We start from the raw sequence: 18,187 nt of genomic DNA on the forward strand, positions 1-18,187 counted from the left end.
ACAATCTGCAGTTTAGGATACTTGATTTCCATCTTTGGTTTACAATAATATAGTCTATCATATTCTTGGTTTGTCTGTCTGGTGATATCCATGTCCATTTTCTTTGGGGTTTTGGATGTTTAAAGAGAGTGTTGGTTATTGTTAGTCTATTATTTGAGCAGAAGTTTAGCAGTCTTTCGCCACGTTCATTGCTTTCTCCATACCCGAACTTTCTGATTACTCTTGGCCAGGTATCCCAGTCTTTGCCTACTTTTGCGTTTAAGTTCCCCATTACAATTAGGAGATGTTGACTTGATGTCTGCTGTACTGCTTTTTGCAAATCTATATAGAATTCCTCAATGTCTTCTTCTGATGATGTCGAAGTTGGTGAGTATACTTGAATAATAGTTAGTGATCCGATTGATGTTTTAAATCTTGCTTTAATTATCCTAGGTGAGATAGGATTGTAGGACAATAGAGAGTTTTCAGCCTTTGGTTTTAATATAAGTGCTACTCCTTCGTGTTTGTTGTCCTCCCTGCCTGAAGTTAAGATTTTGTACCGTCCATGGTGGAATTCTCCTTTTCCAGTCCATCTAGTTTCACCGAGTCCATTCACTTCCCATCGGTAGTTGTCTAATTCATGCAGTAGTATTTCCAATGCTCCTTCCTGGTGAAGAGTTCTTACATTCCATGTTCCTATGCTTGTTATGTTTTTCCTGTCTATTAGGTGATGTTTTGTTCCAGTAACATATTTTTCGCCTTCACTATCTTGGTTCCCTAATAGTGGGTGCGACCCTTGTTTGACCGGGCGACGGTCCAGCCGGCATGTATCTTTAGGTTGGTTAGAGTTCATTCGGTTTCAATGGTTACGTTTTCGTCAAGTGTCAACCACCACTCCTTGACCTGAATTCAGTTGCTTTTTTTTAGTAGATAGTGGAAACTACAGTTTGAGAGGAAAGCGTCACTCCCTCGCCCTAGAGCTGCTCTAATAGCACTGGGGGGGAGTAAGAAGTAAGAGTGAGTAGAGGGAAAGAAGAGTAGAAGACAAGTCTCCAGAAATGATATACTAAGTGTATATTGTATGAAGTAAGATTTGGTCTAGCTTGGGTATCTTGGGTTTTCCATGCCTGTACTCACCAATGTTAGCCCCTGAGAGAAGCAGTGACAGCATGGTGATAAACATTTGAATGTAATCAGGAGTATGTACAATTAATACTTGAGATAGAAAAGCGTTCAAAAACCTGAAATGTGGAAAGGCAGCTGGGTATAATATTTGACCAGAAATGCTCAAATACTGAAGTATATTAGTTTTACAGTGGCTGCATTGCATAATTCAGAAGGACTGGTCAGAAGATCGAATTCCAGATGATTGGAGTAGAGCTCTCATAATACCCATCTATATATATAAAAAAAGGGGGAAATAAAACTGAATGAGAATTACAGAGGAATTTCCCTATGGAGTGTTTCTTGTTAAGATTTATGCAAACATACCTGAGAAAAGGCTAAAAAAATTGTGAAAGGGAAGCTTTGAGAAGAATAAGCCATGTTTAAGCAATAAAGGTTGTTGGAATCATGACAGATATTTGAGAAATAATGGGAATATAACATGAATCTGTATCTAAATTTTATAGATCTGCAAAAGGCATATGATAGGGTGCCAGGAGAAAAACTGTTTGAAATTATTATTATTATTTTTGGGGGGGTATCTCCACAGGAGATAACCTTCATTTCTTGAAGGTAACCTTCAAGTGACCAGATCTGTGTACCATAGTCAACATGTGGCCAAACCATAGCCTTATAAAAAGGGATAATAACATTCCTATCTCTACTAGTAATCCTCTGAACTATTTTGCCAACTCTTGCAATATATCCTCTGAATTTCAAATCTCTATCCACCATCGCCACCAGATTCCTAGCCTCATTAATTTCCTGTAAACTAGTACCATCAATATGATACAAAGTATGTAATCTTTACCTTCTGAAGTGCATATGTATTGTGTAAATGGACATTATATTGAGCACTGCATTACATGGTCTAGATTTCAGTTGTAAGTCAGCAGTTAGAAATGAAGGAGGTACAGAAAGATGGTTTTATGTTAAATCAGGTGTGAGACAAGGGTACACTTTATCTCCATTGTTATATTTATCATGTATATGGATTGCATAATGAAAGAAAGCAGCATTAAACCTGATATCAAAATTTCGAATATTAATCTGAGCTCTTTATTTTATGCAGATGATGCTCCTAAATAAATTCAATTCAAGTGTGCAGGATTCCCTAACTAAATTGAATAGCTGCTGCAATAAATTTGGCATGAAAATCAGAAACATGCCAAACATTTCAGCTTGACAATTTTTTGTGAAAATGGCAAATTAAATTTTTTAATTAGACAATAGAATTGGCAAGAGTGGTATGGTAGAAATTTGGGAAGTTTTTTAGAGCTGAGGCTGATTCTATGAACAATCTTTCATATTTAAACTTGCTGCGGTGTATTAATGTGGCTTTCTTCCAACGTATTCTGTGGTGGGTATCCAGAGCATGGTCTGCAAGCCCAGAGTGGCTGTACTGGTGAAACCGGATGTAGTCTTTATGTTCTGAAATCCTGACATTTGCTGTCCTGCCTCTTTGGCTAAAGTAGGACAGTTTACAGCTGCAAGGGACCTGGTATACCCCAAGTACGTCTAGGGGAAGTGGTTGGTCTTTGGTGGAGCGGATAAAGGATGCCAATTTTTTATATGTTTGTAACAAAAGTTAGGTCATATTTTTTTAAGATTTTGGTTATTTTTTTCTAGGTGTCCCGGATATAGGGAATGGTGATGGATTTAGTGTAATCTTTGTTATGAAGGGGGGGGGGGTGCTTATCTGGTTTTAATGTTTTTTGGATTTTTTCGGGGTTGTAGCCATTGGCTAAGAAAGTATTAAGGATGTGGTTTAGTTCAGTGGTTAGGGCATTGTCATCTGAACAGATTAATTTTGCCCTGTTATATAATGTTTTTATAACCCCATATTGTTGTGAGGAAGGGGGGGGGGGAGATAGTTGGTGAATGTATCTGCCTGTATGGGTGGTTTTTCTGTAAACAGAATACCAAGGATCCATCAGGCTGGCGAGTGACTAAAGTGCCAGGAAAGAGAGACTGTTGTTTTCCTCTTTTTCAAAGGTGAACTGGATTCTGGGGTGTTGGTTGTTTAAGTGTGTTAAGAAGGAGTGGAGTGTATCTGAACCATGTGGCCAAATAGCGAATACATCATCAATGTAGCGAAGCCAAACAGTGGGTTTTTGTGGGGCATAGTTTAAGGCTTTCTCTTCAAAATTCTCCATAAAGAAGTTGGCCACAGTTGGGGAGAGTGGTGAACCCATGGCTGTCCCCTCTATCTGTTTGTAGAATTTTCCTTGCCAAACGAAATAGCATGAGTTCATTGTGAACAGAAATAGGGCTGAGATATTGGGAGGAAATTTGACTTGGATGAGCTCTAAGGTTTCCTTGAGTGGGACATTTGTGAATAGGGAGGAGACGTCAAAACTGACCATTATGTCAGTATGTTGGAGTGAGAAGTTTTCTATACTGGCTTTGAAGTGGGCTGAGTTTTAATGTGTGATGGTGTGTTGCTAGTATAGGGTGTGAGTGCTTTGGCTAAATGTGTGGCTAATTTGTATGTGGGTGAATCAATACTATCCACTATGGAATGTAATGGCACATTTTGTTTATGTATTTGGAAGTCCATGTATTCAGAGGGATCTAGAGTTAAAAGGTTTTAATTTATTGGTAACTTCCACAGGCCAAGAAGTGACCTTCTTAAGGAGCCTTTGGAGTGTTCTAATTTGGGAGCTGGTGGGATTATACTCAATAGGAAGGTAAGTAGCCCGATCTAACTATAAAGCATTAAGCTTACCTGTGTAGTCCGTTTGGTTGAGAACCATAGTGGCATTTCCCTTATTCGATTTGGTGATAACTATTTCTTTGTTTTTCTTCATTTCTTGTAGAGCTTTATATTCATCTTTGGATATGTTGGTTTTTGGTAGTCTTGCTTTGGTGAGAACACCGGCTACATCCAGTCTGATATTGTTGGCGATATGGTTTGGAAAGTTGTGGATAGATATCACGTTCTATTTGAATCATTATTTCTTCGACCAGTATTTTCTTTGGAGATATGGTGAAATTGTGGCCACATTTGAGTGCCTCAGGCTTCAGAGTAATGGAAGAAAGGTTGACTACAGTGTTGAGACATTGCAGTTCGGAGGTAGAGTCCTTTTTCAAGTTTTCAAATTTTTTGATGTGCTGACTTCGTATATTTTTTTGCTATTTGGTCACATGGCTCAGATACACTCCACTCCTTCTTAACACACTTAAACAACCAACACCCCAGAATCCAGTTCAACTTGGAAAAAGAGGAAAACAACAGTCTCTCTTTCCTGGACACTCTAATCACTTGCCAGCCTGATGGATCCTTGGTATTCTCTGTTTACAGAAAACCCACCCATACAGGCAGATACATTCACCAGAAATCCCCCCTTCCCTCACAACAATATGGGGTTATAAAAACATTATATAACAGGGCAAAATTAATCTGTTCAGGTGACAATGCCCTAACCACTGAACTAAACCACATCCTTAATACTTTCTTAGCCAATGGCTACAACCTCCCAAAAATCTAAAAAATATTAAAACCAGATAACCACAACCCTCTTCATAACAAAGATTACACTAATCCATCACCATTCCCTATATCCGGGGCATCTCTGAAAAAATAACCAAAATCTTAAAAAAAAATGACCTAACTTCTTGTTACGAACCATATAAAAAATTGGCGTCCCTTATCTGAAATATCTTTATCCTTATCTTTTATATGAAAAAGCAAGAAGCATAAATCACAAGAGAAATGGAATTCAAGTTAGAGGCATAGAAAATAAGAATGGAGAAATCATAGCTGAAGAAGATGAAATCCTAATGAGATGGAAGGAATACATTGAAGATCTATATGACAAGGAAAATAGACCAAATGAGTTGCCATTAGAAGATATAAAGAAGGTAAATGAAGATGATCTAGGCCCAGAGATTTTGAAGACAGAAGTAGAAATGGCCATTAAAGAACTAAAATGTAGAAAGGCAGAAGGAATAGATGAAATACCTGCAGAATTTCTGAAACAACTTCAGAAGAAAAGAACAGAAGAAATAACCAAAATAATAAATTTAATTTATAACAAAGGAGAACTACCAAAAGATTTTATGACCTTAATATTTATACCTATACCAAAGAAAAGTAATGCAGTGAGCTGCAAGGATTTTAGAACAATAAGCCTCATTTCCCATACATCAAAAATACTTGTGAGAATCTTAACACGAAGAATTGCTTCTAAAGTGGAAGAATTTCTTGGAGAAGATCAGTTTGGTTTCAGGAAGGGTAGGGGAACAAGAGATGCGATTGGACTGTTAAGAATAGTAAGTGAAAGAAGTCTAGAAGTGAATAAAGAAGTTAACATCTGTTATGTAGATTTAGAGAAAGCCTTTGACTATGTAAAATGGGATAAGATGGTGGAAGTAATGGAAAAGATTGTTATAGATTGGAAAGATAGAAGGCTAATTATCTCACAGATTGGAAAGATAGAAGGCTAATTATCTCACTATATATGGGACAAGCTGCCATGGTGAGAGACATATATGGTACAACAGAACCAGGTATCATTGGACGGGGAGTAAGACAAGGCTGTTCTCTGTCACCAATTTTGTTCAACATGTATTCCGGACTACAACATCTGTTGAACAGATTACTGGAACCCTGTATCAATTATGGAATGAAAATTAACATCAGAAAAACAAAGGTGATGAAAATAGCAAGGAAAGATGCAAATATGGATATCAGAATAAATGGGGAAAAATTTAATCAAGTAAAGACATTTAAATATCTAGGAAGTGTTATTAGCAGTGATGGAAGATGTAAAAGTGACATAAAAGCAAGAATAGTGATGGGAAGAGATGCCTTTAATAGAAAATGGAATTTATTCAGAAGTAAAATGGATAGAAACCTAAAGAAAAGACTAATAAAATGTTATGTGTCTAGTGTTGCCATCTATGCATCTGAAACTTGGATATTGAATAAAGAAGAAATTAAGATTTTGGAAACCTTTGAGATGTGGATTTGGAGAACAATGGAAAATATCAAATAGACAGATAAAATAACTAATGAAGAAGTCTTAAAAAGAGTAGAAAAAGAAAGAAGTCTGTTAAGGAGGATAAAAAGAAGCAAGGGAAACTGGATCGGACATATTCTGAGAGGGAATGGAATCATCAGAGATGCCATCGAAGGAAAAATAGATGGAAAAAGACCCAGAGGAAGAGTAAGGAAAACAATGCTAGATGACATGCTCAATGGAGACAGGTACACAAACTTAAAAGAGAAATAAAAATTTTTTTTTAAAAAAAAAAAAATGTGTGTGTGTGTGTATACACTGCTTGGAAAGAAGTCAACGGACACCATAATATGAGGAACAAACTGCCATGGCACCCACCTTAATAGATGTAGAACCTCCTTTTGCTGCAATGACTTCAGTAATCTTCCAATGAGGTCCTGGCCTGTTGTGGATTGGATGTCCCTTGACCCACTCGATGCTCCATCCCACAGATGCTTAATAGGGTTAAGATCAGGGCTCTGTAGAGGCCATTCAAGTGTAAGGACATTCATGTCCACAAACCACATAGATATAGCAGGAGTCTTATGACATGTTGCATTGTCTTTCTGTGAAGGAGACAGTGATCAGTTCCATAGAAATGCCACAAAGGAAAAACAGGACCATACCGTCACCTCTGAATTTTATAATTGGGGTTATGCACTCTAGTAAGGGACTCATTGATTATGTTATTATTGATAGATATTATCACACTGGTTCAGGATACAAGAGTATACAGAGGATTTGAAATTTGAAGTGACTATTACTTAGTGCTAAGCAGAATAAAAATGGATATTACATTGAAAAGAACAGTATGTAAGAAAGTTTTAAAAAACTTTAATCAAAAAAAAACTTTAAAGTTTTTACTACAGATAAACAGTAGACTTGGTTATACAAACATTATTGAAGAAAATTTTAAGCAGTTTAAAAAATGTTCGAGTCTCAGTAGCAAACTCTGAAGAAGACATCGATTGCTTCAGCTAGGAAAATATGTTGTGAAGTTGCCTATAAGGATAGAAAAATAAGAACCCCCATGGTAGAAACAAGAAGTTAAGGATGCAGTTTTGGAAAAGAAGAAAGCATACCAAAATTTCCTAGCAAATAAGTCAGCAGATGCCCTAAAAGAATAAAGAGAAAAATGTAAGAGAACTGAGCTGTGTGTAAAAGTAGCTAAACAAAAGTCATGGGCAGACTTGGGTAAGAATATAGAAAATAACATTTACATTTTGCCACCTTCTTAAATATTAAGAAGGTGGCGAAATGTTCTGGAGGCTATTGAAGAAGCTTAGACATGGAAGAAAGAGTACTGTAAAAGGAATCAGAGATGATAAAAGTGACAGGAAAACTAAAGATAAGGATATCCTAGATGTCTGGAGTAATTACTTTGAAACACTTTTAAATGAAACATGCAGTCACAGAACCATACTAGAATATTTTCAAAAGGAATGCAAAGAATAGTAGTAGTAGGAGTAGTACTTGAGGTAGGAAAAAAGCCATCAAAAACTTGAAATGTGGAAAGGCAGATGGATTGGATGATAGTTGATCAGAATTGCTCAAATATGGAGGTATAAAATTTTTGCAGGCTACACTTCATAATTCACAGGGCCTAGTCAGATGGTCAAATTCCAGATGATTGGAGTAGAGCTCTCATAGTACCTATCTGTAAAAAAAAAATACAACAGGAATTTCTATACTGAGTGTTCGAGATTTATGCAAGCATACTTGAAATGAGGCTGAGACAAATTGTAGAAACTGAGAGAAGAACAAACTGGATTCAGGCCATATAAAAGTTAGCAGGATCAGATTTTCACTTTGAGAAAATAGTTAAGAAAATAGCTATTTGTCTTAAAATGAAAACCTTTAGTCTAACAGGAATATAATAAGAATTTTTGCTTAAGTTTTCTGATCTGCAAAAGGCATACAACAAGGTGGGCAGAGAAATGCTTTCCAAAACACTGCAGTTATATGGGGTAAATGGAACATCATACAGAGCAATACATAGTCTTATTTAAGTTGTAAGTCAGTAGTTAGAACTGAAGGAATACAAGAAGATATGGTTTGATGTAAAATCATGGATAAGACAAGGATGTACATTATATATATATTTATATATAACAAATAAAATGAAAACATAATTTAAAAAATCCTTAGTCCACTCATAGTATGAGTATGTATATCTTTCATGGTGAAAGTCATAAAAATATTCTTAACGATGTCTTAACTAGCAAATGTATGGAGGAATCAGAATCCTAACTTCTGGATTTGCACTTACACGAATCAAGGTGCTGGTTTTCTGGCTTGAATTAATATTTGTTCTTTCTTATAAACAGAGTAATTCAGATTACAATCCAGTTCTGCTTAAATTCCATTTCATGGAATAAGTAGATATCAGCCCATAGAGACTTCAACTGTGTTGTTTCAACCAGACTATCTCTTCCAATTGGAATAACGTCACCTGGGATTGGATTACATCATCAGAATTTCCACAGAACCAAACCTTGGAATTCTGTGGCAAACTCTAAAGAAAACTGATAGATTGATGATTGATTCAGCCAGAGAGGCATTTGGTGAGGTTGTCTCTAAGGAAAGAAAAAAATCAAAAACTCCATAGTGGACTTAGAAGTTAAAGAGGCAGTCAAGGAAAAGAAGAAATCATATGGAAAGTTCCTGGCAAGTAAGTCAGCTTGTGTTCTTAGAGAATATAGAGAAAAATATAAAAAAGCAAAGCACTGTATAAAGCTAGCTAAACAAAAGGTCATAGTAAGATTTTGGTAAGAACATAGAAAATAAATATCAGGAAGGTGGCAAAATATTCTAGAAGCTATTGAATAAGCTTAGAAATGGAGGAAAAAGTACTGTAAAAGGAATCAGAGATGTTAAAGGTCATATGAAAACTGAAGATAAAGATATTCTAGATGTATGGAGTAATTACTTTGAAAGACTGCTAAATAAAACCAGCAGTGTCTTCATGGTGGTAGAAAACTCCCAACAGGAAGAATGCAGCCAGCAATACATATCCATAATTGAAGTATAGGTGGATTGATACGGTATTAAGTGCCTTAGAAGATAGAAATATAAGATCTGATTGGAGTCTTGTTGGAGTTGTTGGGTTGGGACTTGAGAGTTGGAGTCTTGACAAGTAACAGACCTATTTGGAGGAAAATTGTAGATAGGAAGTTAGTAATGATTTTATGTAGTACTATCATATCCTGTACACCCCTTGAGGGTGCATGGCATTAATTTGATGATGATGATAATAAAAGTAAATGGTCTGGTACCATGTATAAAATGCGTCAATGTTTTTTTCACTGACTAATAAACATAACGCATAAGTAGTTAATTTACTTACTTCAGTTCTTGTAGTTATTCAGGATTAAACTTAGCCATAGCATTAGCAAAAGCTTATAAATTGACCAAATTCTGGAATGAACACATACCTATGATATATCAGATAACCATGGTAGATTGCCATCAGGCTAACATCTGATGAGTGAGATATTTGCTTGACTCGTGAGCCTGCACAAAATTTTTCAAATCCTATATATTTGATTAAGTTTATATTATTACAACTTTTTGTCAGTATTCTTCCAAATTAATAGGTCTCTAGTACTGTCACATGTTATGTTAATCTTTCTTATCCCACTTATTTTTTTAAATGACTATAGCAGTGATTACCATTACTAATGATAAGTTCCTTTCTATCTTCAATTTTAATGTAATTCTGCTATTGATGCCACCTGTTCACTCTCTAAATTTTCTCATAACTTATAAATCTGTATCAGTGGCTTTATTTCTCATGCAACTTACAAATTCATAAGTTAAAACTTATCCGAATGTCTTGTATTGGTATTGTTAATTTGTGGATTTTTATATAGAGGATATTCATAGATATTATCTTAATATTAATCCTACCATAGAGATGATCTCTGTTTCTAACAATTATTTTTTTAATTCCGAGTGTACCTATATGTTATTACAGTAGCGCACTCAGAATTTAATCTTGGGGGTGTCCGAGTTGAGTAGACGATTTGAGAATACACACTACGCCTCGCATACAACCTATGACTGAGCATCTGCAATGATCGCTAATTCATAAGTAGTATAGACATAGAAGACACGATACAACATTAATTTAAAAAATGAATTTTAATTAGGAAAAGATTTTTGGAAAATTTTCCAGTGTTTTATCCTTTTTTCTTTGGAGGGGGCAGGGCCCCTTCTCCCCCCCATCTGGGTGCCCCACTGTATTATTATATGCACAAGGGTTCACTCCGATTGAGACAATGACCTCTTTTTTACTATTTCTTTCAGAATCCAAATAAATCACTGACTCAAGACCAAAATACAAAATAAATACATTTTATATAACAAACATAATATATATATACACTTCAAAGAACTATTACATAACTAACTACAAATTAATTGGATCCAAGGCCTTTTAAAAATAAACTTACACTTAAGACTAGACTAAACACTTTGTTTGCACAATCACAAAATGTTCATAGCCAGATTCTTTCTCTGTCACTGCCCTTTTCAGAAGATATATGACTCTATTCTTCATTTTTTACAGGATCCTTTCTCATCACTTATGTTGTACACATTAATTCTTCCGAACTTAATTCTGTCTCTTTTCTTCAGTAGAAATAATAATCAGATCCGCCGTCCGTAATACAGATGAAACTTCCTAATCAGAGTTTTCTCGACCATTCCTTTACAATGTAAATAGTAAATTCTTCTTTTATTCACTAAATGCTTATTGACAGTCTTAACTCTTCCAATAAAAAAAAAACTTACAGTTCTACGATTTCCTTTTCGGAATTACTATAAATCTTTCAATTAGTGTTTCCTCCAATATTCCATTTAAAACGCATATAGCAATATTTCCTTTTATTTATCCACATACATATTCCACATTAAAACTTAATAGTTCCACGATTCCTTTTTCGGAATATACTATTAATTTTCCTCCGACTGTCACATAAAAACTTAAGTTCCTCCGAACCTAAATATCTGCCGGTCTGTGTTCTTAATTCCTTCCGAATGCTCTCTTGTTTTCAGCCGTTACTCAGATACCGAACGCTATCCTTGTTTACTCTCCCGTTGCTTTGATACCGAACTTGGCAGCTGTCAATCACACATCAAACTTCTCGGCGAGCATGCGCACTCCATGAAACTAGTAAGCAAGAAGTTAGGTATAAATAATGGCTGACACGTCTCCGTTAGCGACAAGAGAAAATGTCTTCATAAAAACACAAAACTTAATATTTTAAATTACATTAAAATTCCTGTAAGTAATACAAATATCAAATCCAGTAAGTACATAAATTTTTAAAAGCTTTACACATCATTTTTGGCAAAACAATTTCAATGACGGGCACATCGCAAGTGCCGACAATGCGTGTTATGAAACTAAAACTAATAAACATTTTAACATAAACAATACGTAAAATATTCAGAATTTTAATTATGATTATTTTTACAAGTTCCTTTCTATCTTCAATTTTAATGTAATTCTGCTATTGATGCCACCTGTTCACTCTCTAAATTTTCTCATAACTTTCAAATCTGTATCAGTGGCTTTATTTCTCATGCAACTTACAAATTCATAAGTTAAAATTTATCTGTTATTCCATAAAGATTTGTTCAATTGACTCCTTACCAGAACAACATGCTTAACTATTTTCATATTTAATTTGCCATCTTCACTAAAAGCTGTGCCCCAATGCTTTATTTGTTCTATAGGTTTCCCATTGAGAATACAGCTTTGTTTTCCATGTTCCTGTTATGTACTGTTTTCCATGTTTTTGTTATATACTATTTTCTGTCTTTTCATTGCAGATTTTCATGCTGGATTTGTTAACCAGTTGTTCAGTCCTGAAGACTCATACTGGAAGTGTTTATGACATAAACATCCTCATAAAGAGCTGAATATAATCTCTGATTTATTATCAGAGATAGTGGGTGTACACAGTCTTGCACAAGAGTTCACATCAAACTATCTTCCTGTATGTCCTTCAGTTCTAACTGCTACTTTACAACTTTAAGTATAGACTATATCATTCTATATAGCTTCCATTTATATCCTTTTATTCTAGTATTTTGATCAGCTTTTCTCTTGGCTGTTTATTGCTTTTTCCAGATATTACAAAACTGAAAAATAATTCTTGTCATATTTTCATGATTCCTCAACTGTTAATTTGATCTTAACAGTTTATTTTTTTTAAATGTTTTCTCAAATATGTTTGTATAAATTTTGCTTAGAATACTGAAATTCCTTTGCAATTCTGTAATTTCACTTTTAACCATGCCTTCTCAATTGTGCAAGCATAGCCACCATGAAACTTTTATATCTCTGTGTTTGAACATTTATGGTTGAATGGTATCTACTTCAGCTGCTGTTCCAAATTTCAAATTTCTGATTGCTTGTCCTACCTCAATTATTGATATGTACTTCTGATTCCATTCCAGTTTCTACCACTGAACATCTTATTCCACTGTTCTGTCACATTTAACATTCTCTCAGAGTAATTACTCCAGTCATTCAAAATATCTTTTATTTTTATATCTGGCAATTATGACAAGCTTTGGAGGGTAGAATATGGATTGGCCATATTCTATCCAGATAACCTTTTATTCTAAGAGTTCTTTTTGAATTATAATTAGAACTATTAATCCATGATCTTAGCCTTAACACCACATATGATAATTTATTGATTAGGCTACCACTGTTGCTGTATTAAAAGTATTAATATGAATTTGATCTCCGAGGATGTTATAAATAGGATATAGCTTTGATGTAGTTTTTTTTTTCACTAGAGGGCAGGCCAGTAGAATAACGTTGGATCAAATCATTGCCACTTTGGCATACTGTTTGAAATGTAATATAGCTTGTCTCTGTATATATATATATATATATATATATGTGTGTGTGTGTACTCCAGATGATGACCTTAATGTGAAGGTTGAAATGTCTGAAAATTAAAGTAATTATCCTTAACGTGGTTATAGTTTCCATAACTTTATCAAAATGAATGCCAATCACCGTGTAACATTAAAGAAAAGGATTGATGACTGTTGTGTTTGAACTCACGGTTTTAAAGGTCATCACATTGTCACCTTCCACAATAAGTCTTTTGCATTCATGGAAATGTTGTAATGACGAGTTAATAATTCCATCATTTACTAATCGATTCAATGTATTACAATTAAAAAAAATTAAAATAATTTGTTTTAAGGAATTTGCAAACAGATAAAAAGTTTTTCATTTTTATATTAAAAATGAAATCTACTTTGTGGTTCTTTTTTAGTTTAAAATGTGGTCTACTGCAGATGATAGTATGATATGCCGGTTTACTTCAGATGCAAAAGATAAGCCGATGGGTAAGCTGTATTCATTTAAAATGTTTTAGTCACCAAAAATATTTTAGTGTTATTGCCTGAATATGTTTTACTTATTTCTTTAAATAATTGAATATAAAGTCAATTCTTGTTGCTGCAAGTTTATTTTTTTTAATCTTACTGTTACTTTATATGACTTTGGAAGGATTTTAAAAAATCCTTCCAAAAGGATTTTTTAAAATTAAAGGATTTTTTTTTTTATTTTTTATTCAATATCAAAAAAATGAAATGCATTGTGCTGTGTGCAGAATCAAGAGAAGAAGTGGCAGCTAAACTGGAAAGGTGAAGGAAAGTACTGGAAGAGAGAGGTATGAGACTGAGCAGAAGTAAGACAGAGTATATGTGTTGCAAAGTGGATGGCAGCCAGGAGACAGATCTGGAGCTGGAAGGAAATGTCATCGGGAAGGTTAGGGACTTTAGATACTTAGGTTCAACAGTGAAAGAGGCTGAGAAGGAAGTGAGATGCAGGATAGAGGAACTGGAGAAAGATGGCTGAAGTGCTATGCGATAAGAGGGTGCTGATCAATCTAAAAGGCAAAATCTACAGGACAGTAGTGAGACTAGCTATGACATATGCTATGGAAACTGGCCCTGAGGAAAAATAACATCAGCAGGATGGAGGTAGCGGAGATGAGAATGCTTAGGTGGATGTGCAGTGTGACCAGAAAGGATCGTCTGAGAAATGACTATATAAGGGGAACGGTGAAAGTTATGAACTTAGGAACGAAGATACAGGATGCTAGGTTGAGATGGTTTGGTCATGTGATGATGAGGGAGGATGAGTATGTGGGAAGAAAGGTCATGCAGATGGATGTGCAGGGGAGGATGAAGCACAGGCAGCCATAGAAGATGGAGGGAGCTGGCAGAGGAGGACTTGAGAATGAAGAACTTTGATGTGGTTACAGCCCAAGACAGGAGGATGTGGAGGAGACTCACTGAGAACAGCAACCCTACTTAAGTGGTACAAGCTGCAGAAGAAGAAGAAGATCAAAAAAATGAAATGATCCTTTATGAAAACATTTCAGATTTTAGCACTTCTTTGTTTATTTAGCATTATATAATTTTTGCAAAAACCTTTAAATGTTTACTTTATATATAATACATTTAGAAACCTAAATACCTGTACCATGTATGCCAAGTAATGAATATAAAAAATCTTAGTAGGCCTTAAAGAAAACATGGATTAATGAGTGTGGTGTGCCTTCTTTGAAAATGCACTCTTCTTTTCTATTCAGAAGGAACGTTATTGTTATTAGCTAGCGTTTAGATTGTTTGCCTTTCTTCTGTTGTGGTTTGTACTCAACATCTGCTTTTATTTGTTCTGCTTAATCTGCACCAGTTGTCATTTTCCCAACTTTTGCTTATGCATTCATTAGTCTTTGTCCTTGAGAAGAAAAATGTTGACATTATAACAGGAATGTTTGGTCCATATTAAGACCATGAAACAATTATGTTGCTTATACTTGAAATTGTATAGGTAATATAATGTTGAATATATATGTTGTTGAATTTAAGGATATTTGAATCGATCATTAGTCATTGGTAATTTTCATGTTCATGATTATCTTCATGTTCTTGGGACTTGTATCATCTTTATATATATAAATTTTTTTTGAATTAGATTAAATTACTTGAAACTTTTAACTTAAAATATCCTGGCATTTACTGGGTTTGGTGCAACCGCAACATGCCTTATTTTGGCCAAATATGACAGAAATAGAGCCAGTGCTCATTCTAATCAAGTCCTCAATTCTGCTGACACTAATGATAAAATCTCTATCACTCACCCAGTCATATGAAACAAATTCGAAAGCATCTTTCAATGCTATGACAAACTGGAAAGAAAAATTGTGGAATCTAAAGAACTCATTCTCAATCCAGTACATCTCAACGCTAACCTCAGTTATAATCTTTCGGATTGTCACTGCACTGCCATCCAACTTTGGCATTCACAAGATAATGAACGTGTGCATGCACTCAACAATGAAGTGATACACAGAACACCTTCAAATGTCAATATGTTGGCATTTTAATGTTTAGATATTCTCTCACAATGTTTGTTTGTATTTCTCTCATGTAATCACACTTGATGAAGTCTTCTAAGAAGACAAAATTAGTTGTGCGGTTTATTTAAAATAAATCTAGTTTTTCTATTTTTATCTCTCAGTTTCCAGTCATTTAATCTAATTCAAAAATATGTCTCTCAGTCGAGTCAATCAGTTATATCACATATATATATATATATATATATATATATATATATATATACATACATACACACACACACACACACACACACACACACACACACATACAATACATACACATATTCAATCTTACCCACACATGAAAGTTGCAAGATCTATCGCACATCAGTGATGATTTGTGTGGTCAAGAGTGTGCGAAGAAAGAACGAATCTGTTCTCTCTTTTTTTTGGGGGGGGGGGGAAGGCAGATGGAACGAAAGGGGATGAAGAAAAGTTGATTTAGCAAGTTTGGAGCAGGACTGTAAATGGGTGTTGGTTAGCAGTAGCTCTTTAAATTAAAGATACCAAGAAATTATATACTTGGTTTAATCCTTTATCCAAGTGTAAGCAAACAAAGTTTGCACCTGAAGTATTTTCAGGACTGGAGCAACTCGTGCTTTGCATTATGGGATATTAAGGCAAGTGATGTGAAGTCATTAGCTTCTATATACAAGTTGCCCCAGTCCTGAAAATACTTCAGGTGCAAACTTTGTTTGCTTACACTTGGATAAAGATTAAACCAAGAATATAATTTCTTGATATCTTTAATTTATAGTATAACCAAGTAGAAAAACTTACAACAATAACTAGGTCACTGTGCCAAACTCAATCAAATGCTTTTGAGAAGTCAAGAGCAACCACATGAGTTTCTCCATGGTATTGACGATGACACAGAATGGTAAGAAAATAATATTTATTAACTTATTTGCTGATATTTTGCTGGTATTATATCCAGCATCTTCAGAGCACGAAAATAGTTTGAAATTGTAACAGACAACACAAGGAGCTAAAGTCCTAATTCAGTGCTATCTGTGTTGGAAAAAGAGAGTAAACAAATATTAATTAGATCTTAAAATGACTGTCTCCCAGATTTTTGGTAAATTTATACAGCCATACTTGTTGAGGTTTGGTGTATGTTTTAAAACTTCCGTTGATTCCAAAAACAACTGTAGCACTTTTGTTTTCTTCCAATTGAACCTGTGTGTAATGGTATCTGAGTCATGGTCTGCTAGACCTGACTTGTTTCTCATACTGTGACAAACTGTTTTTGTGCTCTGAGGATGCTGGATATAATACCAGGGAAATATCAACAAATAAATTAATAAATATCATTTTCTTATCATTTTGTGTTGTCATCAATACTGTGAAAATAAATAACATGTACTGTGAGCACAAGCCTTTCCACATGTTTGAGAATTCTTCATGAAATGAGCAGTTCTCAGTAAGTTAAGAGAGTCTTTTCCCTGGTCATCAGTGCAAGAATTCAGTAATGCCAGTAATAAGTTAGCTTTGGATGAGGTGGCTATGTATCATCTGGATGTGAGAGTGGAGGAAATGTGGGTGGCCAAAGTTGCAACCTCTGGCCTTGCAAGATACCAGTATTGATGTTGAAAGTTTATTTTTCACTTGGTTAGACTATAATAAATTTAGTTTAATCCTTTATCCAAGTGTGAGCAAACAAAGTTTGCACCTGAAAGTATCTTTCATTTTCAGAGAAAGATGTTGAAAGTTTATTTTTCACTTGGTTAGACTATAATAAATTTAGTTTAATCCTTTATCCAAGTGTGAGCAAACAAAGTTTGCGCCTGAAAGTATCTTCAGGACTGGGGTAAGGTGGTACAACACCGGGCAACTCGTTGCAAAGGTGGAGCAAGATAACATCACTCCTATCTTAGTAAATTAAATCCAGAGTAATTTAATAAAAAGGTGGCACTCTTATAGGTAGAGATGACCTTGCTAATGCTGCTGCCTGGTATCTCCACTTGGGCCTGGCTCCCACTGAAGAGACCTCAATAAAGGTCGAAACTAGTCTGGGTAGTGGCCCTTCCCTTAATGCATAACATTATACATATCCGCAAGGAGATGTGTTTTGCATTATGGGAGATACTGAGATAGGAGTAGTGTTAGCTTGCTCCACCTTCGCAACGAGTTGCCCGCTGTTGTACCACCTTACCCCAATCCTGAAGATACTTTCAGGCGCAAACTTTGTTTGCTCACACTTGGATAAAGGATTAAACTAAATTTATTACAGTCTAATCAAGTTAAAAATAAACTTTCAACATTTCTCTAAATCCAGAGTAATTTAATAAAATGGTGGCACACCATTTGGCAACTCCTATAGGTAGAGATGACCTTGCTAATGCTTCTGCCTGTTATCTCCACTTGGGCCTGGCTCCCACTGAAGAGACCTCAATAAAGGTTGAAACTAGTCTGGGTAGTGGCCCTTCCCTTAATGCATAACATTATACCTATCTGCAAGGAGATGTGTTTTGAATTATGGGAGATACTGAGATGAGATAGGAGTGATGCTAGCTTGCTCCACCTTTGCAATGAGTTGCTTGGTGTTGTGCCACCTTACCCCAGTCCTGAAGATACTTTCAGGTGCAAACTTTGTTT

General features: G+C 35.1%; 1 protein-coding gene across 1 annotated transcript in view; it reads left to right on the forward strand.

Moving 5' to 3' along the window:
* Window positions 1-18,187, forward strand: part of hay (ATP-dependent DNA helicase hay) — a 337,042-nt gene that overhangs the window by 195,471 nt on the left and 123,384 nt on the right. Inside the window, exon 12 of the mRNA XM_090412093.1 lies at window positions 13,454-13,526. Coding sequence (XP_090268219.1) covers window positions 13,454-13,526 — 73 coding nt within the window. The remainder of the gene's footprint in view (window positions 1-13,453; window positions 13,527-18,187) is intronic.

Source organism: Typopeltis vanoorti, chromosome 22 (assembly GCF_054136105.1).
Source record: "Typopeltis vanoorti isolate ZY-2024b chromosome 22, IOZ_Tvanoo_1.0, whole genome shotgun sequence".
NCBI lineage: Eukaryota > Metazoa > Arthropoda > Arachnida > Uropygi > Thelyphonidae > Typopeltis > Typopeltis vanoorti.